The sequence below is a fragment of the Haliaeetus leucocephalus genome, unplaced genomic scaffold (genome assembly GCF_000737465.1).
Source record: "Haliaeetus leucocephalus isolate CR32 unplaced genomic scaffold, Haliaeetus_leucocephalus-4.0 Scaffold101, whole genome shotgun sequence".
Taxonomy (NCBI): Eukaryota; Metazoa; Chordata; class Aves; order Accipitriformes; family Accipitridae; genus Haliaeetus; species Haliaeetus leucocephalus.
Genome location: NW_010972537.1, coordinates 3,202,460 through 3,228,836, shown reverse-complemented (window position 1 = coordinate 3,228,836; position 26,377 = coordinate 3,202,460). Strand labels below are relative to the sequence as shown.

At 52.3% G+C, this 26,377-nt stretch overlaps 4 protein-coding genes across 4 annotated transcripts; 2 read left to right on the top strand and 2 right to left on the bottom strand.

The window, feature by feature from the left end:
- Positions 1-658: 658 nt before the first annotated feature.
- On the bottom strand, positions 659-4,372 carry NOL12 (nucleolar protein 12). The gene is made up of 6 exons (XM_010585437.1): positions 4,253-4,372; positions 4,044-4,149; positions 3,781-3,829; positions 3,201-3,343; positions 2,102-2,202; positions 659-1,422 (listed from the first exon to the last, which is right to left on the bottom strand). The coding sequence occupies exons 1-6, from the start codon at positions 4,327-4,329 to the stop codon at positions 1,251-1,253; spliced, it is 648 nt and encodes a 215-aa protein (XP_010583739.1). The 5' UTR covers positions 4,330-4,372; the 3' UTR covers positions 659-1,250.
- Positions 4,373-5,713: 1,341 nt separating this feature from the next.
- Positions 5,714-13,257, top strand: LOC104842821 (arf-GAP with dual PH domain-containing protein 1-like). The gene is made up of 11 exons (XM_010585436.1): positions 5,714-5,953; positions 6,946-7,076; positions 7,986-8,077; positions 8,167-8,249; positions 8,985-9,097; positions 10,674-10,820; positions 11,245-11,328; positions 11,667-11,729; positions 12,241-12,312; positions 12,828-13,059; positions 13,147-13,257. Exons 1-11 carry the CDS (start codon positions 5,863-5,865, stop codon positions 13,173-13,175), a joined length of 1,137 nt encoding a protein of 378 aa, XP_010583738.1. The 5' UTR covers positions 5,714-5,862; the 3' UTR covers positions 13,176-13,257.
- Positions 13,258-16,730: 3,473 nt separating this feature from the next.
- On the top strand, positions 16,731-17,837 carry LOC104842841 (urotensin-2 receptor-like). Its single transcript, XM_010585461.1, has one exon. The coding sequence runs from the start codon at positions 16,731-16,733 to the stop codon at positions 17,835-17,837; it is 1,107 nt and encodes a 368-aa protein (XP_010583763.1).
- Positions 17,838-20,222: 2,385 nt separating this feature from the next.
- On the bottom strand, positions 20,223-23,632 carry LGALS1 (lectin, galactoside-binding, soluble, 1). The gene is made up of 4 exons (XM_010585435.1): positions 23,579-23,632; positions 22,255-22,334; positions 20,778-20,949; positions 20,223-20,391 (listed from the first exon to the last, which is right to left on the bottom strand). Exons 1-4 carry the CDS (start codon positions 23,585-23,587, stop codon positions 20,248-20,250), a joined length of 405 nt encoding a protein of 134 aa, XP_010583737.1. The 5' UTR covers positions 23,588-23,632; the 3' UTR covers positions 20,223-20,247.
- Between the last annotated feature and the right edge of the window lie 2,745 nt (positions 23,633-26,377).

Here is a 26,377-nt window from a genome sequence, read left to right as displayed (position 1 = left end):
CTATGTACTCGCCCATTGCTGAGTTGCCAATTTTCTGGTGTGGGTTTTGGCCACACAGGCCTTTTCTTTGTCATTTCCTTGCCAGTACACATGTGGCATGGGAGAAGACCTAGCTGACAGAGGCAGAATGGCTACCACCTCCTACAGATACGCCATGACAGAAGCCAGCACGCTGCTTAGGCTCACCTCCTCCTCAGAGGATTCACTCACGGTTTTGCCAGCAGTATTCCTCAACTCCAACCCTGCAAACCACCCCCACCTTCCTGCTGAAGGCATCCATGCTAAAAAACATATACTGAGGTCCAAAGAAGAAAGGCAATTAACTGCTGATGACTGCAGCAGCCCTGAGGTAAAGGGCAGCCTCTGCTGCTCCCATCCCAGAGAGGGCCACACACATACAGCAAGGGCATTAGGGCATTTCATACTCCTTTGTGCTATCGCAATTAAGATCAGCATATTCAGCAGACAACAGAATGAGCCATTCCGGCTCTGGCTGGCTCTGCGTTACCACAGAAATAGCTCCTAGCTATTCCATTTCCCAAGCACCAGTGGATTTCAATATCCTTTAAGCACCAGGAATCATCTCCCCTCTTTAAAGCTGGTACTGGTGTTTTCACAGTTGCTGTTATGCTTCAAGTAAGTCACAGATGTTTTTTTCTTAGCAAAATGACTTCATAAAGATTTATTCACAGTTACCAAATTTCACTTGGCACAGGTACCAAACAAAAAGTACCCCTGCATTCAGGTGTGGCACTGGAGAAGAAACACGTGAGACTAGAGGACACCATGTCTCCATGGAAAAAGGATTTACTGCACAGCAGAAATACCAGGGCATTGATGCACGAGCGGAAGCAGAGCTCTTCCAAGTCTCATAAACTGCCCTGACCATGTGCCTGTTGCACTCCACCCCAGATCCTCTCCTTTGATAAAGCCAAGTATCAGCTCTGGAAGGGGAGGCCCAAAGACAGAAGGATTATGCAAAACAGAGAACAGGACCCACAGCAGAAGCTTTTAGAGACTCCGTGGCACCCAGACACTTAGCTGGAGATCACTGCAGAAATAAATGGGTGGAGCATCTAGTCACCCTGGCCAGTGCTCAGGAGGTGAGAGAAAGGCTGAACTGTGCTCACTGCTGGCTGGTCAGAGTGCCAGGTAAACAAGGCCCTTGCACACAATGAAGAGGCCCTGAAGAGCAGCAGGCCAGATGTGGAGCACTGTTCCAGCTGCTGGTCTGAGCACTAGTTTCTCTGTTAATCTTGGTCGCGGCCCATTTTGCCTGTCAGCCGCCGTCTCTGAGTCTTAGTGGTTCGCCCCGTGCTGGATTTCTGGATTTTCTTGCGTGGGCCTTGCCCACGTTGGGGTCTCTTCCCTTTCGTCTTTTTCCGGCTGTGCATGTGCAGTGTGGCAGTAAGAGAAGAGATCCTGTGCAGGGCAGGAAGAGAGAAATGTTTGGGGAACAAAGTCTGCAGGAGCAAGGCGACACCACAACAATAGCAGGAGAGCCCTGTGTGGCCCAGTGGGAATGGATGCCAGCCATGGCAAGCCCCAGAGGAACTCCACTGTGCTGGGCATCATCCTGACAGGGCAGGAAACCTGCAAGTCTGCATGTGCAGTAACAACCAAAATGAATTTTCTGAGCAGTGGGCTGCCCAGCCACCACAGAGTTAAGTAACTCTCCGCATCCCCAAAGTAGTTGTAAATCCTGGATACTGAAAAATGTGGTGAATGTCAAAGCTTTAAGCTTTAGGGTCTTCTGACCTTCAATCCTAGAGACAAACCCTGCACCCTGCAATATAGCCTTCCCTGCAATATCTGCCGAGAAGAAGGACTAGGTAAACAGTTCAGGACAAAGCCCGCCCTGCACCGCATCCTCCTCTTTCTCTTCTTGCTGCTGCTGCTGTCACCAGGGATCAATGCCATGGAAATGGAGCGTTTGGGGCAGGCTTGTGCTCTGCCAGTGCCCTCTGCTGGCTCCTGCCCACCGGCACCCAGGCAGCACAGCATCCCCACCCTGCAACCACACTGCTGATCTGGGAACGCAAGATCCTCCTGATGAGCATGCACAGCCCAGCAGCAGAGAGTTGAATGAATTCATACATACTTTTCAGATAGGAAGGGGTTTCTGGACTTCTTGGGCATTGCTTTTATAGGCTTGTTCACCACCTCTTCCCCTTTCTCTTCTTCTGATCCATCACTTTTTCCCTTAAAAAGGAAGCAAAAAAGAGAAGAAAAATCCCTATAGACACATTAAAACAGGCAGTCTTGTGATTCCAGTGTTTCTGCTGCCTTCTTGGTTTCATCCTGTTTTGTAAACCACCTAGTCATGGATGAAGTCTTTTTTGATTCTCCACGTTCCTTGCTGTCCCAATCTCAAGGTTTCTTATTGCAGCCACTCAGAAAGGGACAACCAGCAAGAAGTCCTACAGTAATCCACCCTAAGATCTAAAGACTTCAGCATGATCTTAATGGCCAAGCAACTAAAGTCTAAAGTATGAATTAAAGGTTTCATCTTTTTTCTTAAATTACTATTAAAACCTTTTAAAGTGGCTTTTCAGATTAGATGACGACCTTGTAACTGTACAAGTTTAACTGCCAAACACAGGCACTTCCCCAAAGAGCTCAAATCCAGCCACAAGTCATGAAGATCAAAAGGATCAAGTCAACCAGTGCCTGAAAGCCTCTATGAAACAAATAAGAGATCTCAGTTACAATATGTTTTGAGAATAAAAGCAACCACAACCAGAACTGAATGGCTTCCTCATATGTGGTCCAAGCACAGGATCACGGAGAAAGAATTCCCTCCTCGTGCTGATAGTAATTTTTCCTGGACAGGACACAGGAAAAAGGTTGAGGATAGCCCATGCAGCAAAGTCTGAAATCTTGCTGCTTGTGTTGCATCGGCTTTTAAAATACATTCTCCCCATCCAGCCCTGTGATACCATTCACTTGCACAAGGTAAGCTGGGACTCACAAAGGATTCCAGGAAGGTTTGGAGTGAGCTATCCCCACATAGGACATTTCTTCCTCTTTAGAGGCCCAACATAAGTTGTGGAGGAATGTGAAAGTTACAAGTTTCCTTTTCATCCCTGCTCCCAGCCAGCTGCAAGTTTTTGGGCATATTCAGGGAGCACCAGGCCTACCTAGCCAGCCCTAAGCACGTTTATGGCCAATACAATCAGAGACGCAGCAAGAGGCTTTACCACAGGGTTGGTCAGTCCCAGCTGGCGTGCCCCTGAGAGGTCCAGGTCACTGATGGTGGTCACTGTTACAACGTGGTTTGGGTGGTCGATGTTCACAGACTCTGTCCGCGATGTCACCAAGTGCTCCAGTTCATCAGCCTCATCTGGGGAGACAAGAAATCCTGTGCTGCAAAGCGCCCAACTTTTCACAAGATACGCTCGCTTATTCCTGCAGTGCCACGCCGAGGAGGAGTAACCCTGCCTTTGCATGCAGGGTTAAAGCGCGGGGGGGCTTGAACATCGGCACTACAAGCATGAAGGGCAAGCGCCTTCTCCCAGCAGAGAGGAGCTGGTAACACCCTGGAGATGTCCTCCTGCTTGCTCCTTTCTGCACAACCCACCTGAGCCCCTGCGCCAGCGGGTGTCCCTGCTCAGATCCCTACCCAGCTTCCCAACGGGACACGGGAGGACCGAGGAGCTGACACTATGGGACGGTGTGTGAGCACCTCTGCTCTTATCACCCAGCCGGGGGAGTCGGACCACGGGCGCCCACCTCCCACCCCTCAGGCGGCCGCCCCGCCGCCGAAGGCCCAGCACGTACCGAGCGCCTCTTCCCTCTCGCTCAGCATCTTCAGGTACTCCTGGTGCCGCTGAGGGATGGAAACAGGTCACTGCGGCACCTTTGCCGCTCCAGCCGCCCACCCTCCACCCGGGACGGCCCCTTACCCCTAGCAAACGGGGCAGGGGAAGCCCGAAGACCCCTCCTGCCCGGCGGCCTTGGCCCCCGCGGCCTGCCCCCCGCTCATGGCGGGAGGGGTCGGACCCTTCTCCCGCGGAGGACCCAGGGGATGTTTGTAGGGATACCTCCTCCTTCATCTTCCTCTGCTCCTCCTTCAGCTTCCTCTTGATCTCCTCCAGCGCCGCCTTCCTCCGCTCCACCTTGCGCTTGTGGAAGCCGGTCAGGTACTCCCTGTCGCCGGCAACGCAGAAACAGACATCCCCCCCCCGCGGTTTTTAGTGACCCCCTTCACCGGGGAATGCCTCCCCACCCCCGGGGTAGGCCCTGGCCTCACCTCCGCCTCTCCTCGTCGAAAGTCACCACCAGCTTCCCCTCACGGCCGGCCGGCCCCTTCTTCTTCTTGCGCGCCATGGCGGTTCCACACAACTACTACCGCCGCCCGCCCGCCTCTTCCGCCGCCGCCCGGCCGTGAGGGGCGGCCCTCCTGCTCCGCCCGCCATTTTGTGCCACCCGCGCCTGGCCGGGCATAAGGGTGTTTTTTGGGGGGGAGGTTGGTTTCTTTATGAGGTCCTAAGCGGGAGGGTCTTGTCGGCTGAGCCGCTGTTGGGCTGAGGGTGGAGCGGCCCCAGGGTTTGGGGGAGCCCCGAGAATGGTGGGCTGCGGGGCGGGAGGGAGGGGATGGCTGTGCCGCTGCCTTGGCTGTGGGGCAGCTTGAAGGAGCGGAGTGAGGCAGACGTGGGGTCCTCGTGTCCCAGCGGTGTGTGGGAGCTGTGTGCGTTCCCTTTGCCCGCTTCTGGTGTGCTTTCTTTCCCCAGGTTGGGGCAGGAGAGAGAAGCCACCATCGTGGACCTCACAGGTGTCTCTTCCTGGCCCTAACACCCAGCCTGGGGTGGACAGGGGGTTTCTTCAGGCTCAGGTGCTTCCAGCTCCTGCTCCTCTTCAGCTCCCTCCAAGGAAAAGGCTCTAAGCCCACTGCCTTGTGCAGCCAGCGTAGCGCCCGATCTTTCACCCCGAGACCCACTCTGCTGCTTCTCTATGAGTATTTTTACATCAGCATCTCTTTAATAAAGGTCGCTCATCCAAATATCTAATGTCTGCATTTCTTCAGTAAAGGTCTGAGAGTTTATTTCAAGCTATCGTCATTGCTTGGTGTCAGTGGCACCTGAGCTGCTCCTCTTAGCTGGGGGAGGCAAGTGCCGGGACAGGTCTTGGCTCTGACACCGAGTCTCCAAGATGCAGGACCTGAAAGAACAGCCATGGTTTCTGTAGTTGATGGTGGAGAGGGGTACCAGTGTGAGTAGGTGGGGGCATCAGGACTGCCGTGGCGTCTGCTGGCTTGACCAGCTTTGGCTGAACTCTTGAACCTTTCTTGCCCTCCAGTCCTCGTGTTAAAAATGGGTGTCATGCTTGCATGGTGGCCAGCTGACTTTGGTGGAAGCACTGCGGGGGCAGCCAAACACCCCCCCCAGCACACAGAGCATGATGAGTCCTGACACAGCCTGGTGGCTGCTCATCCACATCCAGGGCCGCCTCGCCTTTATCAGCTCACTTGCTGCTTGTGCTCTTTTCCTGGCCTGTCCTTTCACCAGCAGAAATGCGGAAAAACCAGTTCTGTGGTTAATTGCTGCACTTCCCTCCACGCCCATGGGGCAGGTCTTCTTCTCCTCCTCCTCCTCCTCACTCACAGTCTGGGTGCGCTTCAGCCTCCAGCCTCTTTGCCCCTGCCTGCACTCAGCCAGCTCAGGTGCACCGTCAGGCCTCCTTCCATTAACCTTACAGCTTCTCCTGCCTTCCCCTTTTTCCTCCATCTGCCAGAGCTTCTGTCTCTCTGGTGGCTCCTTCTCCCTTGGGCAACCCAGTGGGTTGGCCTGCAGGTGCAGAAGGTGCAGGCGGCTGCCCTCCTGGCCCTGTCCTGCCCTGCCTGGAGGGATAACGTTGGAAGTGATGGCCGGAGGCAATGAGCGGAGCATGAAGGCCCTGAAGGAGGTGTGGAAAAGAGCGGAAAACTCTTTGTGCGCCGACTGCGGGAAGCCGGGTGAGTCCCTGAGGGCTGCTGGAGGAAGAGTTGGAAGCAGGGAGCTGGGGCTGGTCTCTAGCAGCTATTTAGTGCTGGCTGTCTGGACTGCACAGGAGCTTGGGGTGGAGAGAAAGGAGAGGCATTGCTCTGGGTATTTGCTTCCTCTCCCTGGAGGTGAGTTGGCAAGGGAGGAGGAAGGAGATGCCACAGCGCTGGTGGGAAGAAGGGCCGGGACGTGGTAGTGCCAGATGAGCAGGGGCTGTGTAGCTGCAGCTCTGTGGGTTGTAGTTGTGTCAGATCTCAAATACAAACCAAGGTCATGCCCAGTCAGGACCTGACAGGAAAGCTCCCGGTGAAACCCTAACTGCTCCAGAAAGAAGGCATGATTCAGGAGGGCATTGTCTCCTCCGTGACTCAGCTCTGAACTGACAACCTGCCACAGGCACCTTGGAGGTTTCTTTTACTGAAGGGCTTGCTCTCTCAAAAGGGTACCCAGTTTGAGGTCCTACAAGCGCTGCTAAAAACACCCATCGTACTCCTCCCAAAAGGGGCATGTGCAGCGTACCACCCAAGCCAAATGAAGACTGGGCTAATTAGTACCATTTTACCTTCTTAAATTCTCCCAGGAAAATTTTGAATTCAAGGCTGCTGAGCTAAATACTGTTGGGGATTTGCTGTGTTGCACTAAACAGCTCCTGGAATCTTTTCCCAGTGGTGGTTTCATTTTCATCGTGGGTGACCCTTTACACAAAGGGGAGTTTGCAGAGCACTTTGGAATTTCTCAAGATTCAGGTCAATAGAGATTCAGATGAAGTCATTGAAGCAGGGGAAATGAGGAACTAATAGCTATGCGTTTTCCTGACTGGCATCTGTACCTTGGGTGTTAATTAACCAGCATGGATGAAACAGTGGTCACCCAGCTCTCTGTCTCTCAGGACTACATTCTCAGTTGAGGCATATCTCCCAGGGGAATTTACCACTTCTAGTCATACCCTTTTTTATACTCTCAGATCCTGACTGGGCATCCTCTACTTTGGGTGTCTTTATATGCCTCAGCTGTTCAGGAATTCACCGCAACATCCCTAGCATCAGCAAAGTCAAATCCCTGAAGATGGACCACTGGGATGATGCTCAGGTGCAGGTGAGATCATTATTCCCACTATTATGTCAGGTGATTTGGGTCTAGGCCATACACTAACTGTCCTGGGAAAATCAGCCCTTTGTCCTCACAGAGTTGGAGATTTAATCTGATTTAATCTGTCCCTTTGCTACTCATGCTCTGGATACTCAAGTGGGGATAACTCCCCATAACCCACTGAGAGATGTAGAATGCACATGCCTTATGTATCTCCCCATGTCCTGTTGCTTTATGGCAAAGGCAGAGCTCTTGCAATGTATCTTGCCAAGGCTCAGGGTCTTTGTCACTCCAGATTACTCATTTCCCACTTGCCAGCACCATCCAGCCTCAATGTCTTCTCTTGGTTTCAGCAGTACGAGGGGAAAACCTGGGGCAATTCCATGCTCAGAGAAGTTTCCAGATATAATGTGATCTCTTGAGAAAAATGGCATTTATGGGAACTTGACTTCTCCCTGTTCCACACCCCTCAACCCATTAATCTTCAGAGGACTGAAAAAATTTTCTGGAGATCCAAAGAAAATAATCTGTATCTCGCTGCTCTTTGGAGAAGAGCAAAGAGGTTTGGAATGTCCTCCTAGACAGCATTGCAGAGCTGTTGTTGAACTCGGTCCCCCCTGAGCTGTGGGGCATGGCAGCAAATCCAGGGAATGTGTGTTCACCCAGCCCCGTGGAAGTGACATTTATGGCATTCTGTTGATTCAGGTGCAATCACTGTAACTTCTGAGAGTAGACAAGTCCTTTGAGACCCACTTTTCTTTAGCCAGACTTTGCTGGGATGTTGCAACAGAGGGGAAAGAGAATTCTCCATTAGAGCTTGATGTGCATCTAGCCCTGTAGTGGGTCAGGAAAGAAAAAGGTCCAACATGTGCCTGTATCAAAGGGAAGGCGCTAACTCTCTGTCTAACTCTGCAGTTTCTGGCCAAGCATGGGAATGCTGTGACTAAAGCCACATATGAAGCTCACATCCCTATTTACTATTACCAGCCAAACTACAATGACTGCCAGTAAGTTGCTGCATACAGAAGAAAAGGGGGAAGGGCGTTTCTGGGTTCTCCTAGTTCGTTTCTGAGCTACCTGTCACCTCTCTCCCTAGAGTGCTGAGAGAACAGTGGATACGGGCCAAATATGAACGCAAAGAGTTCACCGAGCTGGGAAAACACCTGCCGTATTCTGATGGTAAGAGCAGAGCACAGCATCAAAATATCCTGCCTGTTGCCTTGGCTGGAAGCTTTTGAGCACCATGAGTTTAAAGCTCATACTGTCAGTGTTGCAAATCCCACAAGTACTCCCAAGAACCCAGCTGGTACTTACAGGGCATTGTTTTGGGGGGGGTGTTAAATTGTGGGCAGCATAAGTTGGCACTGCCACGGGTTGCTTCCAAGCCTGGTATTACCGGCTGGCATTTTTCAAAGGCGTTTGCTGTCCTGGTGGAGCCAGACCTCTGCAGTAAGGAATTTCTGTCCTGCTGCATGCCACCCCCTCCAACCCTGGCAGTTGTCTTTGAAATGTCACTGCCAGTGCTGTGACACAAGGCGCTGGAGCCCAAGGGCCTGCAGAGTCAAGTGGGAAGAGTTCTGGTCCAACGCCAGGGTCTGCGTGGGCCAGGACTCTGGTGTTCACAGGAGAGATGGCTCTCACACTGTCAGAGGCAGTAATGGGAGCCAGACTAGGAGGTGGGAAGCATCTAGGAGTGTCTTCTGGTAACTGTTTATCTGGGCTGCAAACCTAGGAACACCACCACCTTCAGCTGTAAGTCAGAGGTGAGACATCTCCTTCTCAAGTGTTCTCAGCAATAGTCTATCATGTGCTTTATCCCAGAGGTGTGGCTGGGAACCCCAGGCTGCATGCAGCTCTCTGATGCCTACCATGCCTGTGGGGGGATGCTCTTAAACGTGGCCTTTCTGCTCCTAGGGGTGAAGGAAGGTATCCTCTGGAAGCGAGGTCGAGACAATGGGCAGTTCCTACCCCGCAAGTTCCTCTTGTCTGAGAGAGAGGGGTGTCTGAAGTATTTCACCAAGCAGGATGTGAGTATGGTGGTCAACTCCCACCTTGGAGTGTACTCCACCCAGGGCAGTGGGGTCACAAAGATGTTTCTATTTCCTATGCATGTTTCTGAGGTTGCCTTGCTCATCCCAGGCCAGGGATGATAACAAAACATGTCACTGAGGAGTGGGGTCCCCTTCCTACTGTCAGGGTGACATTTCCCCACATTCTCCCTTTGTGCTTCCCTACACCCCTCCCTCACTGCTGATAAAAGGGCTGATCTTTCACTTCACCCCTTATCTATTTGCCTGGCTGTGTAATCCTGCACCACCCCTGGAACCAACCTCATCCCACTGTGAGCCAAATTGGCAAAAACCTGTTGTTTGGTTTGTTTTGAGGAGGGCTACCTGTCTGCTAGTTCATCTCCCTGAAATGAATGCGGCAAGGGAGGAAATGGCTTGCGATAGGGAGGAGCAGGAGATGCCATCCAGAGAGACCTGGACAAGCTTGAAAAGAGGGCCCATGTAAACCTCATGAGGTTCAACAAGGCCAAGTGCAAGGTCCTGCATCTGGGTTGGGGCAACCCCTGGTATCAATACCGGCTGGGGGTTGAAGGGATTGAGAGCAGCCTTGTGGAGAAGGACTTGGGGGTACTGGTAGATGAAAAGCTGAACATGAGCTGGCAATGTGTGCTCGCAGCCCAGAAAGCCAACCTTATCCTGGGCTGCATCAAAAGAAGCGTGGCCAGCAGGTCAAGGGAGGGGATTCTCCCCCTCTACTCTGTTCTGGTGAGATCCCACCTGGATTACTGCATTCAGCTCTGGGGCCCCCAGCATAAGAAGGACATGAACCTGTTGGAGCAGGTCCAGAGGAAGGCTACAAAAATGATCAGTGGGTTGGAACATCTCTCCTATGAAGAAAGGCTGAGAGAGTTGAGCTTTTTCAGCCCAGAGAAGAGAAGGCTCTGGGGAGACCTTATTGCGGCCCTTCGGTACTTAAAGAGGGCTTATAAGAAAGATGGGGACAGACTTTTTAGCAGGGCCTGTTATGACAGGACAAGTGGTAATGGTTTTAAACTAAAAGAGGGTAGATCTAGACTAGATCGAAGGAAAACATTTTTTACAATGAGAGTGGTGAAACACTGGCACAGGTTGCCCAAAGAGGTGGTAGATGCCCCATCCCTGGAACCATTCCAGGTCAGGTTGGATGGGGCTCTGAGCAACGTGATCTGGTTGAAGATGTCCCTGCTTATTGCAGGAGGGTTGGACTAGATGACCTTTAAAGGTCCCTTCCAAACTATTCTATGGTTCTAGAAGTAGGCTCTTTCCTTTTGAGGTCAGTTAGCCTTTAGACTGGCTCAGCTGTAAAGTCAGATACACTCTCAGTGTTTCACTGGCAGTTCCAGGGTGGGCACAGCTCAAATCTAAATTGGAGGGACTGGGCCACTGGTTGGGCTTGAGCACGCCACACAGTGAAGGGAGTGTGTGCTACAACAGTTTTGTTGGGAAGGGGCAGTTATTACCTTTTAAAATCCTCTAACCCTGTCTTACCCCACTAAGTCAGTAGCTCAGGTCCTTTTCCCACTAGGATTGCTGACCAAGACCATTCTGTTTTCAGGCCAAAGAACCCAAAATCAATGTTAAAATAGATGTCATCAATGCTACGTTCCAGCCAGTGAAGATTGGGAACCCCAATGGCCTGCAGATCACCTATCTCAAAGACAACAAGACCCGGAATATATTTGTCTACCATGAAAGTGGAAAGGTATCTGGTTTTAGCATCAAACACTGCAAAGCACTGAGGTGATTTGAGAAGCTGCTAATGTTAAATAGTCTGAAGCATGGGTAGAATGGGGGGTGTGTGAGTTGCTGTAGGTAACAGTGGGGGTTCTGGCTCTGTGTTTGTGTGTCTGTGAGAGGGTTTTGCTGCAGGGAGCAGGGCAGGAGCACTGGCTGAGTTGGTTTGTGTGGGAGGAGCTGCCGTAGAAGATGTGCAGGTGTGCTGCCTGTGCATGTGGGGAATGGGGCAGCCGTGCTGGCTGTGTGTGTGTGAGGGAGATGCTGTAGGTGCAGTGTAGAGAGAGCTGGCTGTGTTTGTAGTAAACATAGGGTTGGGTGCAGCTGGGTGAATTTAGATGGCTCGCTGTTGCTCTGGCTAAGCTTTCTGTCCCATCCTTTTCTGTTCTCAGGAGGTAGTGGACTGGTTCAATGCCATTCGTTCTGTGCAGTTCCATTATCTGAAGGTAGCATTTCCCATTGCCAGCGATAATGAGGTAAGGCAGCACTAGAGCGCAGTGCTGAGTCTCCTGCCAGTACTCGGTTATGTGATAAAAGAGCTCATTAGTTACTATTAGAACCCCAGGTACAGAAGTGGAAATTGCAGTGTTTAGATAGAGGGATGACAAAACGTGTGTATAAGGGCCTGTGGTGGCCAGAGAACAACAGCTCTCTGCTGTTTCTGGGCTCTTTGAAGGCAGAAGTGACTCCAGGCTAGGCAGTTCTACAAACATTAATTTAAGAGGTGACTGAATTTGGGGGAATGGAAGGAAGGGGGGGGGGGCAAAAGCGAAGAAACATGGCTAAGTGAATGTTACTCTTGTCTTTTTGTCAGATTAAAAATCGGCTGACAAGAAACTTCCTGAAGGAGGGATACATGGAGAAGACTGGTCCCAAGGTGGGCTGCTGTGGGAGAAAAAAATCTAACAGGGACCTGCCAGAGAGCCACTGACCTTCCCTACTTCAATTTTTTTCTCCTGCTGTTTCCCCATTCCCCCCTGACTCTTTAGACACCCGTGGGAACAGTGTGTGTGCACCAAGGGAGGGGAGAATAAAAGGAAGGGGAAGGACATATGTGAAAGTAGATGAAGCCAGAGTCCCTGCTTTCTCCCAGAACAACAGATCTCTCTGCATGTGTCTGTGTGTGCGTGACCTTACAGGTATTTAGCGTCTAGATTTCTCCTGTCTCAACTCTGGGGTCCTTCACACAAGTCCAAGAGTTGGGGACAGCAGTTGGGGCTGAAAAACCTGATACTGATCCCCGCTCTCAGCTCAGAAAGGGCGAGGAGGAGGTTGCTGTTAAGGCAGGGGCTTGGTTCAAGCGGTTGGGATGAATTTTGGGTATCCATTCGCACTGCTCGCAGCAGAGGGCACTGTCCCCTTACATATGTCACCTCTTCCCTTCACAGCAGAGAGAGGCTTTTAAGAAGCGCTGGTTTACGCTGGATCACCGCAGGCTCATGTACTTCAAGGACCCTTTGGTGAGAGGGAGATCTGACGTCTGGCAGCCGCAGGCAGCAGTGCTGAGGGCAGGGTCAAAGTGCAACCAGAGTCTTTGCTCTGCAGTAAGGGGGTTTGCAGGTTCCCCAGCTGCTCTGAATAGACTCTAGGTCTTCCCCTTTCCATCCCACTTAGTTCATTGTGCACTTTCTGTGTTTGTTTCACTGCCTGCAAACAACAGGAACAGGGAGGGCAGTGGTGTAAAGGTGGTGGTGCAGAGGAGAGTGGCATGGGAGGTGACGTGGGGAGACAGGAGCAGCAGTTCTTCTCTCAGACCTCTCGAGACCTATGCTCTTAAATTTTCCTTTCTGCAGCTGCCTTTGAGCACAGCCTCCTTGCTCTTCTGAATACCCTGACCACTTTCAGATCTTTTTGCTGCTACATTCCTGGCCCTCACCCACTCTCCTCCTGTCCTTAGGTGCACTGCTATTATTCCCTGGTTCTTCTGGGGAATTCTGGCTTCTGTAAATCCCTCTCTTTCCCTCCTGATGTGCAGGATGCATTTGCTAAAGGTGAGGTATTTGTGGGCAGCAGAGAGAATGGATATAGCGTCCAGAAGGGATTGCCTTCGGGGACACAGGGCAACTTCTCTTGGCACTATGGCCTCACCATTGTCACCCCTGACCGGGAATACCTCTTCACCTGCGAGACAGAGACTGACCAGCTGGACTGGATCGCAGCCTTCACTAGCATCATCAACCAGGCCATGACACCACAGGAATATGCAAGTAAGTACCTGGATGCTGTTTCCTTCCCTTCCTGCCACTCCGGTTCAGGGTATTGCCCTAATGCACCACCTTTTTTCTTCACTACAGTTGAAGCCTACTTCAAGTTTAAATCCTAGGAAGCCGTGCAGGAACCTTGCTATGACTCGACTCTACCTGGACCTGTTGGGTGGGCTGTCAGGAGAGGAGACGAGATCGACGTCAGAGAAACACAGTGCTCTCGAAGCACCCCTTGAAGCACTTTTTTCCCCCATAGATGGTCCACTTTGTTCTGAGGGCCCAGTTAAGCTGCTTCCTTTCAAGTGCAAGACTTTGTGAGTGTGAAACCTTGGTGCAACCTGTCACTTAAATTGATCTGACTGGATGCTGGCAGGCCTTGCCTGTCAATTGGGCCTTGAAAACTTGGCACTTGCTGTGTTGGACATGGACCTAGCATTACTCCTGCATGAAACTGCAGACAGCCATCTGCCTTATGCAAGAAAAGAGCTGCCTGGCTGGAGCTACACCCCAGCAGGTTGCAGGGGCTGCTGGACTAGGAGAGACTGTTCCTTTACAAGAAATGGCTTCTCTGCTGGCGACAGAGATGTGAAACATCTAGATATTTGATCAGTTAGAGCTGTAGTTGAGAAAGGTCACTTAAAAGATGTAATCTAACAGCCAAATGTGAGGCCTGTTTCCTTCTGCTGTGTATGAGCTTGAAAGCTTCTTCAGACCTCATTTGTGTGGAGACCTTCCTCCAATTGCTGCAGAGAAGATTAAGAGATCCACTCAAAACCAGTGTGTAGGTATACACGTGTGTATGTGGATAATGTGTGTGTGTGTGTGCACGTGTAACAAAAAGTGGTGGGAGGTGGAATACTGTCATAGGGAAGATACTGTGAGGGATATTCATGCCATTGAAGTTCAGCTGTCAAATTTGAGTCTCTAGTCAAACCAATGGAGAGAGGTTGGGTCCTGCAGAGAGCAGCTTATGGCATGTCTGTTACAGAGTTCAGACTCTCTGTTGTCTTTATTAGAGCCTAGGAGTTGATGTCTGAAGATAATAATGCATGGTTCTCTACTCCCTCATTGTCTGTACGTCAAAGGCCTGGCACTTTCATTCTGCCCTGTACATTACATATGTTTATACTGTATATCACATATACATATAATTTTATGCAGTAGTGTAACAGGGAAGTTTGTATGTTCTTGTCCTTCTAGGAACAGTTAGCCCTAAGCGCTAAAGCAGGCTATGATTCATATCTTGAAGATCATTTCTTAAAGCTCTCCTGGGAGAGCTGTGTTTCACATGCTGGAAGGACCAGCTGAGTTCTGCTGCTGACTGTAGTATCTGATGTGTCTGCAGTTTTACGCAGGCAGTGTGAGAGTAGGCATCTCGTGTGTTAAGGGGAGCCAACTGGAATTAATGAGGCAAACAGTATTTTAATTAGCTCCTAAAGAAATTAATTTAAAAAATCCCATTGTAATTTATTTTAACTTCCTAAACGAACTGAGCTGCTAACTGCTAAGGTATGAGGTTGTTTCTTGAAAAAAAAAAGCACTGACAATCACAGCAAAGAGCCATGGCTATTCATTGCATTTCCTGGGGCATGTGGACTGTGAATCTTCCCATCAGAGCCAAACAGGCAAAGTCATGGTTCCCCTCTGCTTCTCTGGGGATGCCTCTCTGTGCTGAGACCACCACAACCTGTTGGGAGCATTGACTTCCTGGATGAGAAGCAGCGTCACTCATTCTGCTGCCGTGGCCTGATGGAGCTTTCCACCCAAAAGTCTATTTTCACTGCAGTTTGCTGATCTCTCCCAGTCTGGAGCACAACTGTCCTAAAAACTGAAGGCCATTGTAAAGCTTGTGTTCCAAAACAAAGTGCCTATAAGTTCCGGTAACATGAAATGTGGTAGTCTATTAGAAAACCTTAAGCCCCATCTAAACAACCTGCACATTCAGTTCTGTGTGAAAAAGAGTAGAGAGCGTGACCCAGATGTGCCAGGAGCTAATACAGATAATCCAGAGGGAGGCCTCTGAAGTTCCCTCCAACAATGCCATATGTGCCATATGCCCGCTTCTGTGGCATGGTCATGCTGAAGCTGATGCTGTTGCATGCAGCACATTGCTCGGGAGGGTGCTTGATCCTACTGCAGTGAGGGCAGTACCCATGAGATGCTTCCTTCTCCTGTTTGCTGTTGAGTTATTGCTGCTGGAGATGAGTGGAGGCTTTTGACTCAGCCACAACGAAGCTAATAATACACTGATGATGCAAAAAAGCATGGCTGGAGTGGCCTGAAAACCCCTGTGAACTAACAGCAGAGCACATTTAGTAATGGCACGTCTGTCTCTGCTCTGCAAATTCTGTCCTACCGTGTCAGTTCCCTGAGACCGATGAGGCTGGGATGTGGGAGATGAAAGAGCAAGGTAGCGTTGGGTGCAGAAGTGTGGGGACATAGGTGTCATGCAGTGATGCCCCGCTAGAAGGCAATGGTGCCTGCTTAACAGGCTTTTGCTCCCCTTCTCTGAGGTGAGGCAGCAGGTCCTGGGGGTTTGAGGGAGGGAGGGGGAAAGCTTAAAGAAGGAGGATGGTCTTTGGGGAGAGGGAGGAAAGAGTGAGTCTAAAATATCCAGCCCTTTGAGTGTCTAGGAGCTTGCTGCTGACCAGGGGACAAGGGTAGAAGAGGCCCAGGTCATAGAAAATGTGAGTTCTCCTACCATCTGATGGATTTGCAAACTGGGGGCTACATCCATTGTCTACACCTCAAGGGGCCCTGGTGTCCTTGGAAGGGAGTGGGGGACAGACCTCTCAGCCCAGCTTGGCTAAGGGCCGAGGAGAGCAGCGTGGCAGCTCCCTGACTATTGCACTTTCAGGGCTGGCCCTTGTTTCCCTTCTAAAGCCACAGTGCGATGCTTTTTCCTGCCTTGCCACATTAGGGAGTCTTGTCTTTCAGTCGTCTCCTCTGTCAAATGAGGACAACTGTGCAAGGGGAAATGGGAAAAAGAAAAGGAAACAAGAACAAGAAGGAAGAGGGAGCAGGAGGAAGGTGCAGGAAGACATGGGGGAAGAAAGACTGTGTCTGCAAGAGAAGAGAGCCAGTAGGGCTCCTCAGCTAGTGGCTAAAAGCCCAGTATAAACTGGGACTGCATTCGCACCGGTGTGTGAAGCTGTGAGTCAGACACATTCCTCCGTGCAGTGGGCAAGGCAACTACTCAGGGGTTGGTTCAGGGGGGCAGAGCCCACCTCTCCAGAGTCTGTCTGAGCTGAGAGGACACAGACTCGGGAGGAGAAATCCACTTGTCCACCAAGTCTGCTGGTTTCCCTGCGCCCAGTGAATGCTGGAGAAGCAACAAATGAGGAGCCGGTGAAGAGCAGAGACATTTCCTCCTGGCTGGCAGAGGTTATTTTGCACCTATTGTTCTTGAAGGGGAGGGCAGCGTCCGTTTCTCAGCCCTTTGATGATTAAGGGAAACCACTAGACAGAGCTTGTGATGGACAAGATCAGCAAAATGGACTGGGCGGCTGGAGGTGAGAAATAGACTTCTTTGGAGTACCTATGCCTGATGAACTCTTTCCATTTTCCCTTCCCTCGGCTGCTTTCCTGTTAAGGCTAAGTGTGCCCCACACAGCGAGAGGGGGAAGGAACAGGTATCTGACAGCCTGACTTGCTCTTGCTCGCCCTACCCAAAGATGTCTTATGACCCTTTCTTCATCAGCGCAAGGCCTGGAGAGGATCTTGAGGCTAGCAGTTTCTTGGAGGAAGGCAGCGGTGGGGGTGACGACAGTAGTGTCCTGGGAGGGGACAGCCCGGTCACAGGGCCGCTGGGTGCCGTGCTGCTGGCCATGTGCCTCACTGGGATGGTGGGGAACATCTACACGGTGGTAGTGGCCTCCGGCAGGGTGGCGGGCTACTCAGCGGGCTCCTTGGGGGTCTACGTGATCAACCTTGCCCTGGCTGACCTCCTGTACCTCTCCACCATCCCCTTCGTGGTCTGCACCTACTTCGCCCATGACTGGTTCTTCGGCGACGTGGGCTGCAGGCTTTTGCTCAGCCTGGACCTCCTCACCATGCATGCCAGCATCTTCCTCCTGACGGCCATGAGCCTGGAGAGGTACTGGGCAGTGGCCAGGCCATTGCGGGCCAGGCGGGCCACCAACGCTTACCGCAAGCTGGCCAGCGCCGTCCTCTGGCTCCTCTCGCTCCTGCTAACGGCCCCCATGATGGTGATGACCCAGCTGCGGGAGGAGGATGGCCCCCACAAGCGTCTCTGCATCCCCACCTGGACGCCGGCGGCCTTCCGGGTCTATCTGACGGTGCTTTTCACCACCAGCATCCTGGCACCCGGCGTGGTGCTGGGGGTCGTCTACACCCGCTTGGCCCAAGCGTACCGGTCCTCCGCTTGGGGTCTGGGGCTGCCGGCGGCCGGCCGGGCCCCCACCCGGCGGCTTTTCTCCAGGATCTCCGCCATCGTGGTGGCCTATTGGGCTTGCTTCCTCCCCTTCTGGGCCTGGCAGCTGGCCGGGCTGTACCGGGGCGAGGGGCTGGGCATCGGACCCCCTGCCCAAGCTTACCTCAACTTTGGCGTTACCTGCCTGGCCTACGGCAATAGCTGCGTCAACCCCTTCCTCTACACCTTGCTTGCCGGTACCTACCGCCGGCGCCCCAACCACAGCAGGATGGGCACGGCACGGCCCCCGGCATCCTCCCGGCAGGCTGTGGGTGGCCCGGTGGGAGACCACAGCTTCTCTCCGGCTTCTGGGGAGTTGTTGGGGTCTGTGGGAAAAAGTGAGGGGTGAGCAGTGCCCCCAGGTTGGGAATATCTCCCAGCTTTTGGCTGGGGTCGAGGTGAGAAATAAAAATGGATCACTTCCCGTGCAGCGTCTTCCATTGTTGTTGCGGTGCCTTCTCCTTCATGCCCTTTGCAAGGCTGCTAACCCTCCTCAAGTTGGGGGAGGACGCTTGTCCCAGGGATCCTGACCCTATCCTCAGGTCCTTCAGCCCTCACACACCAGCCTCCGCCTTGCGCAAGGCTGGGGAGTAGGTGAAAGGGAGCAGTCAGCCTCCATACGTGTAAATTATACAGCTGGGGAACCCTCGCCACCCCTCACCTCCTCGCTAGCAATGGGCCAAGCCATAATAAAGTCAGGGTAACAGTGAGTCACAGATTTCACAGGACCAGTGAGTCACTTCAAGAAGCAGCCACGCTAGCAGGAGATCTGAATGAGGTTCATCCTCTTGTGGTAAAGCTCACACTCATCTTTCTTCCCCCACCCTCCACAAAAGAAATCTTTGAAGAGTCTTTCTAAAAAAAAAAAGACTCCCAAGTGTGGTTAAGAGACATTGTGAGACTGCCCCGAAGTACAGCTTGGGGACGTCAGCACATTTGCTCAGCTTTCAAGATCAGCCCAGCAGAGGAAGCTGCGAGGAGAGACCTCCACTATGTGCCCATCATCACAGCTCAGGGAGGGGGCCTTCACCAGCACCATGTCCCTGCTGTGGCTGAGGAAATCCCCAACTCCCTGGCCTACCGAATGTAGCCCAGTCTGCCAGACTGTGTCAACACCACTGCATAAACTGGGCCAGGTCTCTCACCTTGAGGCCATCTAGCCTAGCATGGCTCACTTTCATACAGCTAAATTCTCTTCTCATCCCCAGAAAGGATGGCCTTATCGATATCACCCCATGGGAGGAGTCCCCAGGCTACGCTGTACCCCACCCATGCCTATGCACAGGGTGGCAATGTTAGATGTCGTGTATACTATTATAGATGTAGCCCTAAAGAGCAGGCGATCATCCAGAGCAGACTGGCTTTGGGCAACACAGGGCTTCAAGAGAGATCCAGCTGCAGAGCCTCAAGTTGCTTGTACACCCCAAGTGTTCCTGCCTTCCAGCTCAAAAGCCCATCTTGAGCCTTTGTCTCCAACTCGTCTCTTTCTTCCTCCTCAGCCCCCCAGTTCCTAGCAGCTGAGCCTCCCTCTGCATGAGCACCTGAGACACAGGACCTGGCAGAGCCTCATGAATTATGGAGCAAGAACAGGAGGTGCTGCTGCCGTAGGAGCAAGTTCCCACGTTCCAGCTGCTCTGCAACTGCTTAATAGGAGGAATCAGCCCAGCCAGGCCTGCAGGGAGTCCTTGTAGGACATCAGATTGTTTGTGCTTCATGTCCCTCATGGCCAAGCCTGGAAGCGAGGACCCAAAGATTGAGTCCTTCCATCCCGGGCCTACCTGGTAACTACTGTGCACTGTGGAAAGGGCAGCTCCCACCTTTCCTATGCCCACCAGGCACAGCCTGCCCAACAGCAGTAGTCATTGCTGCAGAATTAGCATTAGTGGCCAGCCGACACCTTGGGTAACAACCCACAGCCCAGTGAGAACTATGCTGTAACATCAAACATGCCTCATCATCTCCAGACTCCTCAGAGGCTAGCCTCAGTTTAGACTGAAAAGTGCTCAGGCTTGTTTGGGCTAATACGAGTAAAGGAATAAAAAAAAAAAACATAGCAGACACATCCTTAGCATCCCACACCCCAGCTGGAAGAAAGGATTTGGATGAGGAGCCCACTGCATGCTCCACCACAGCCAGCAAGGCATCCTTTCCTACTGCTGTCCCCATGCAGCAGCAAGAGGTCCCAAGACAACGTAGGAGAGCTGTGTCATGAGTAGGACCAGCCTCTACAGAGGGGTGCAGGCCAAAGCTAGCACAATTGAGGACTCTCCCCTCACCCCATGCCCCACTAGATTTACCTAGCACAGCAACTCAAGGCTCTCTGAGGTCAGCTGGGGATGCTTGGTTCAGGGAGAAATAGATTTAATCAACCCATTTTACTCAGGCAGGGTCAGGTGTCAGTCTAGACCTCAAGAGTGGGTGACTCTGCCTAAGGGACCCTTCCACTCTCCCCTCTAGTCACATCTAGCCCCAGTGTTTCGTCCTGAGACTCTTGGGCTTTTTACCTCTTGCCTTCCCAGCCTTTTGACACTCACCCTCGTCTCCATCCATGACTTTAAGGGCCAAGGCTGGTACAATCCCACCCACACATGGTACTCAAGCAAAGTTGGCTACCCTCCTCCCCCCACCCCTCCAGCAAGGTGACCAACCCATGTGGACTTGGCAGTATGAAACAGATTAGATTCTGAGACTGGGTAGACCAAAACTCTTATTTATTGATTGCTTTTTCTGCATCTTTGATATGGAGGTGCCAGAGGAAGTTATTCCCAGCTGATGGACTGGAGTGTGAAGTCCCCTTGTGCATCAAAGTAGTCAAAGACAGAGAGACCAAGCCGGTTAGGGAACGTGAACTGGTGCCCTGGCAGGTGGACTGTCAGATCATTTTGGTTGACGCTGAAAGTGATCTGCAAGACAAATGGAAAAGTCAGAGAAAGTTTCTGCCAAGATACCCTCGAGCCTTTCCCCTCCACAGCATTGCTGTGCCACCCTTCACTTTGCAGGGTGAACACGCTCAGCAGCGCAACCTGCTCTTCAACAGCAGGAGTATTATTCTAGCCTCCCAGGAGATGCCTGTTCCCTGCTCAGTTCAACAGTAACATCCCTTTGAGCTAGATGGAGCTTGCATGTTTGATCCCCACCATCCATCACTGCTCAGAGCCCTGGGTGGTGGCACTGGCTGAGCAGGAGAAGCCAGCCACCTCCCGTAGAGACAGCCCCTGCAGTTGGGTGCCCTGTGCCAAACACCCTCCCTTTGCCAGGGCACGTACAGAGAGTGCATCCCAGGCCTCACCTCTACTGGACTCCCCTTCTGGAAAGGGAAGACAGTCTCCCTGTGCTCTGCACCCCACTCTTCCACCTTCTTTGAGTTGCACACAATGGTGTTCACATCACCGTGAGCATCAAATCGGGGGTTGAAGTGAAGCCCAAGGTTGGAAGCATCCTTCCCCAGATTCATAACAAAGCTGCAGAGAAAGAAGACATCAATACTATGGCAGCATGTTGCTCATTACCATGAGCATCTCTGGGTCTTTTGCTCCAAGCCCAGCTGAGGGTAACCAAAGAGAAACCCTTTGCTAAACTGCACAGCTTCCCTAAAAAGATGGTGCTGCATCAGTAAGGGGTACTCCCCTCTGCTGGGGTGATAGGTCCCACAGTGCCATCCCTGGGAGAGACACCACTTAGTTTCCACAAAGCTTTTAACAAGAGAAAGGTTCAGCACTTAGAGCCCTGAGCAGGGAGTTATCCTGCACCCAAACCAGCTCCCAAGGAGTCAGTTGCTTTCCACAGATTTCCTTTCAGCCCCAAACAGTTAGCTGGTGCTGCATTCTGCCCAACAGCCACTGCCTTCTCCCCACCCTGCAGGCAGCTGAAATAATTACCATGTCATTAGCTGTCCCAAAGCATCTGCCATGGCAGTGGGAGGAAGCAGCTTCCCAGCCCAGTGTCCACCTTGCCTCCAGGCCTCTTACCCAGGTGAGTACAGAGGAAGCATATTATTTGGCAAGAGAAAGCCCAGGAGGCTTCACTCCAACACTATCAAACTTCAAAGGCACTGGGAAGAGCTGGGACATGTTTCCTGGAACACCACTAGTGCTGGTACAGCAGCTACGGGCTCCACCTTACCCACCAAGAGCCCCCACCAGCTGCAGACCTGCACAAGGGCCAGGGGCTGCTGAGGCTTCCCTGGGGATCCCAGCCACCCCGATCCCTGCACATTTAAGAGCACATTTCCACTTAAGCCCACCAGCTTCCCTCCTTCCTTCCCTGCCAGCATGAGAGGCATCTCCACTGGGTAAAAGCAAACTTCAACACCCTAAGAGCCGCTGCTGCAACACACAGCCTTTCCATTCGCACCATCAGCTGGAGCTGTGGCTCAGAGCATCCATGGAGCCAGAGCAACCCAAGACCTCCCAGCTGCTTGGGCCATAATCTCCTCCTGCCCATATTCATGCAGGGAAGAGGATGTAGCTGTGGGGCCAGTCTCAACCCAAAGCTCAGTATAGACACAGCTTCCATTTCCTTTACTCTGCACTAGAGAGGATGTGGTCACTGCCAGTGCACACAGCTGGAGCTTCACATCTGCTTCGGCTTAGCCCCTTGGCACTCGTATGTCTGCAACGTGCGTTAGGCAGTGACTCACAGGGAAGTGCTGCTGATGTTAACTCCTTCCAAATCTGCTCCTCTCCGATTCAAGGGAGGGATTCTTTCTGTCCCCCACCAGCAGAAGACAACTCGGTGTGGTGCCTTGGCAGCACAGCACAGCTTACCTCTTGGCACTTGGTGCAATTTTCCCCTTGACGGTGAGGCGCTGGCCAGGCTTGAGACCCAGGTTGGTGCATACCGGTCCCTGGGGAACATGGAAGCAGAGACATTAGCTCAGTCCTTGCTGGCTCACTTGCTCTGCCTTGGCAGCTCTCCTTGCAAGACAGTGCATCGCTTTGGATAGTTGGAGAGACAGGGAAGCTCCCTTCCCCCAGGGCATTGCACCAGGGACATCCCAGAGAAGTTACTCCAGTCACATGGGACATGTGCCCAATTTCACAACCTTTCTCCTGCTGCTCTCATCAACATATCTGTATTTCACAGCAGTGAAACATAAATACCTGCAAGCTCCCATCGCACCCACCCTGTCCCGAACATACCTGTGGGCCTTCTGGGTCTCGTATCGTCCCACACAAGCTTGGCTGTGCAGGGATGGAACCTCCACTCCCTTCTCCTGGCTTGGATTTGAACTTCAAGCCTCACCCAGGTCCGGGGGCTCAGACACTTTGCTCCCCAGCTCCTAAGGGCTTGGTTGTTTTTCTTGTAGGCTCAGCCTTTGCAAGAGCATTCTCCTGCTCCATGTACACACCTTTCCCCACTTTCTCTCTAGAACTAAACTAAACCCATATGTACTCATTCTTTATCACAGCAGAGGCAAGATCCCAAGAATACTAAGAATCTTTCCCCCACCCCACTTTAATAAATAAGCCTGTGGTTGGGACACTCCCTGATTAATCACCCTCAGTCTAACAAAAGATAAATTAATCAAAGAAGTACAATCAGTCTTCTGACAGAAGCATCTCCCCAGCTATCCTTGACACTCACAGAAGGACAGTTCTGTATAGCACATTTCCTTACGAGAGAGGGAGAGAACGATTCAGTGACTCATGAAAACTTCAGCCAGGAAGCAAGCAGCAAGGCAGCCCAGAAGAGACATTCAGAGAGCAATAAACATTACCGCAGCTGCTTCCCCAGAGCAGAGCTGCTGTAAAACAGGTTACCCCAGCTCAGGAGCCAATGCAGCAAGGACCCCCCCCACCGCCCCGTACCCCCCCAAAGGGATCCTGCAGGGGAAAAAAAAAAAAAAACAACCACACTCCTGCCAGAACAAGAAATAGTAGCCCCCCCGCTCTGGAATGGATGCAGCAGGGATCCTTCCTCCCCAGCAGCAGGCACCCAGCTTGAGCAGACCCTCTGACGCAAGGGCTGAGGAGCGGATGGAGAAGAACAGTGCAAGTACCCTCAAGCCAAGCCAAGGCATTGCCCCCCGGTCCCCCCTCCGTGAAGCATCACCTCCAGCAAAGCCGCCCCATCCCTTTCTCTACTCACGCAAGACATGGTGCTGCTCTCCAGGCTGGTGCTCCTCTCCACCAAGGAACGGTCCCAGGCAAGTAGCTGATGGGAGCCCCACCCTTGCCTTTAAATAGATGGAGAGCTGAGTTGTCCCAGCCCTTCTCCACCCCACCTGCCAATCAGACCGAGGAAAGGGTGGGAGGGGTTGATTTTGGGGGGAGGGAGGACCTATCAGGCAGATACCTCCTCCCACCCTCACCCAGGCTCCTCTCCAGGATGCTAAACCCGACCCATGCAAGCAGGCTGCCGGCCGCTCCAGGAGGACATCCAGCCGTGTGTGGTCGTAAAGCCAATGGAAAATAGTTTTACAATGAGTGTTTTGCTATCCAAGGCTTTTATCCCACACGGAAAATGGTCAGATGGATTGAGACTTGGCGGGAAGGGTCTGGGAGGAGGGCTGGACTTTTCAGCTCTAGCTAAATCAGGAGCAGAAGAAATATCACTGAGGGCACACCGTACCTTAGAAACCCTTTGTGGGCCAGGTGAAACCCCAGGAGCAGAGGACTGAAGCTGGATCCAGGGTCACCCAGCTGCACTATCAAGCCTTGCCATCCCCAGAGGTTGCCCAGTTTCTGACCCAGCCCTTACCAGCCGCTCTTGTAGGTATAGGACCCAAAGGAGGGAAAATAGTCCTTATTCTGCAGAACCCCTAAACGCCCTCAAAACCGCGCAGTTCAGTTTGGTTGTAGGGCACATCAAGCCCGGAGGAAGCTGTCTTGGAGGGGTGGGGAGGAATTATCCAGGAAAGCTCAGAGCCTGGCTCTTGCACCTACCCTGGACACGCCTGGGGGGCTGAGGTACAAGGGGATGGGGGCAAAATGCTCTATCACAATAAGCCATAGGATCTATATGTCTTTTATCTCTCTCCACGTTCTGTTTGTGGCAAGTATGATTCACTCTGGGTGAAAGGATTCCTTTGGAAAAAGTTACCCAATTACTACATGGCTCAACTGTAATTACACTGAAAGAGGAGGGAAAAAATTCAGGCAGTGGGCCAAGCCTGTGGCTTAAAGCTCTCCTTGTCTTGCATATTTGTCTCTAAATCACAAGACGCTCTGTGATTTCCTTAGGAGGCCCAGAACTGAAACTCACTGAAACACTTTCTTCTTCTCTTTCTATGAGGCCCATCAGTTCTCCATGTCCCGAGAACGTGATAGTCCCCATCCCTCTTACCCCCACCAAGCACAACCCCAGAGGCTGTCACCCCTGGGTGTTTCCAGTCGGTGCCATCGATGCCAGCAGAGGTAGCAGGGAGACCCTCCTGCCTGCTGGAGCCAGGGGTGAGGGGAGCACAGAAAGGTTCCAGCCTTCGGCCAGGTCGCTGATCACCCCACGACACAAGTGGGCTGGAATAAAGGCCAAAGTGGGCTTCTCTGCTCTGACACGCTTGCTCCTTCTTTCCTCCTCTGGAAACCTGCCTCAGGGTTCAGCCTTTGAGCCTGATCCCTTCCATAGGGTGAGGGACAAGAAGTGCTCCGTACCAGCAGGAGAAAAAGTGAGTAGAGCCAGCTTCCCTCTGCTCTTGATGTGTGTTTAATTAAATCAATTCCTTTCAAATCCAAGATTTTGTGAGACCGAACCCCTTCAAAGGAACCCAGACATCTTTCCAAGGAGATGAGCTGCTGCTGGAGCCATGGTCTAGCAGGTTGCAGGGGCCGGACTAGGAGGGACTGTTCCCTTGCAAGAAATGTTGGACGGGGAAGGGAAAGGTGTAGCTATTTTCTCACTTAGAGCTGGAGATGGTGGAGGCCATTTGAAAGGTCAGGAGTAGGTTCTGTGTTTCCTGCAGTGTTTCTGGCAGCTGGGCACTGTAAGTCAGCCTTAGCAGCCACCAGCTCCTTGAGTCCTGCCTGTCCAGGGACCTTCCTCCGAATGCTGCTGGAAGATTAGAGACCAGCTCACGGATAACAGGTGATAATGAGGCAGGGGATACCATCCCAGGGGAGACTCTGGAAGGGCTGTTCACATGAAGGAAATTCAGCCTTTAGACTTGAGTCTACCTCGGGCAGCCTGAGTTTGTCTGATGGAAGTCCAGATGTCTCTGCTGGCTTTCAAGGAGCCTTGAATTTAATGGCATTAACCCGACAGGCTAATACCATAGGCACGGGGGCCATGGGGTGTCCGACTGCCTGCAGGCCACGGGCTACCTCCATCACTACAATGCCATGTCTCCCTTCCTACCTCCGGGTTAGAGCCACCACGATGAGGTGACAAAGTCTAAATCCCCAGGATCAGCGTCCTCACAAGGTATGGCTGAATTCAGGCGAGGGAAGGTCCCTGCTCACCCCGATGGCACACCAGACAGGGATGGTGTCCCCAGCCGCACTGACACCCGCTCCACCACACTGAAGGTGCAGAGGTGCTTGCCCGTTATTTTGAGGAGCGATGCAGTGTAGGAAGAGCCACTGTGGGTTGAGAAGGCCAGAGCCAGGCTGGCTGGAGCTGGCAATCCTCACCTCCTGTCACCTCATTCCTTATCAGTGTGCGGCGGGTCAGTTAGCTAGGGGATGTGCCAGCAGGTTATCGGCCCGTCCGATCTGTGAAGGACGGAGATGAGGAAGATGAGGACAGATCACAGCAGACCTTGGTGGCACAGGCTTATCCCGCTGTCTGGGAACTCAGCAGTGGGATAGGGCTCTTCTCCTCCACCCTTCCAGCCAGGCTATTCCTCACCAGGAGAGCTCTCCTGCATTCGCATTGCAAATCCTTACTTTGTATTAGAGGGAGAGCCACTGATCCGCATTGTACCTTGGGAGGCAAAAGATCTTCTATGCC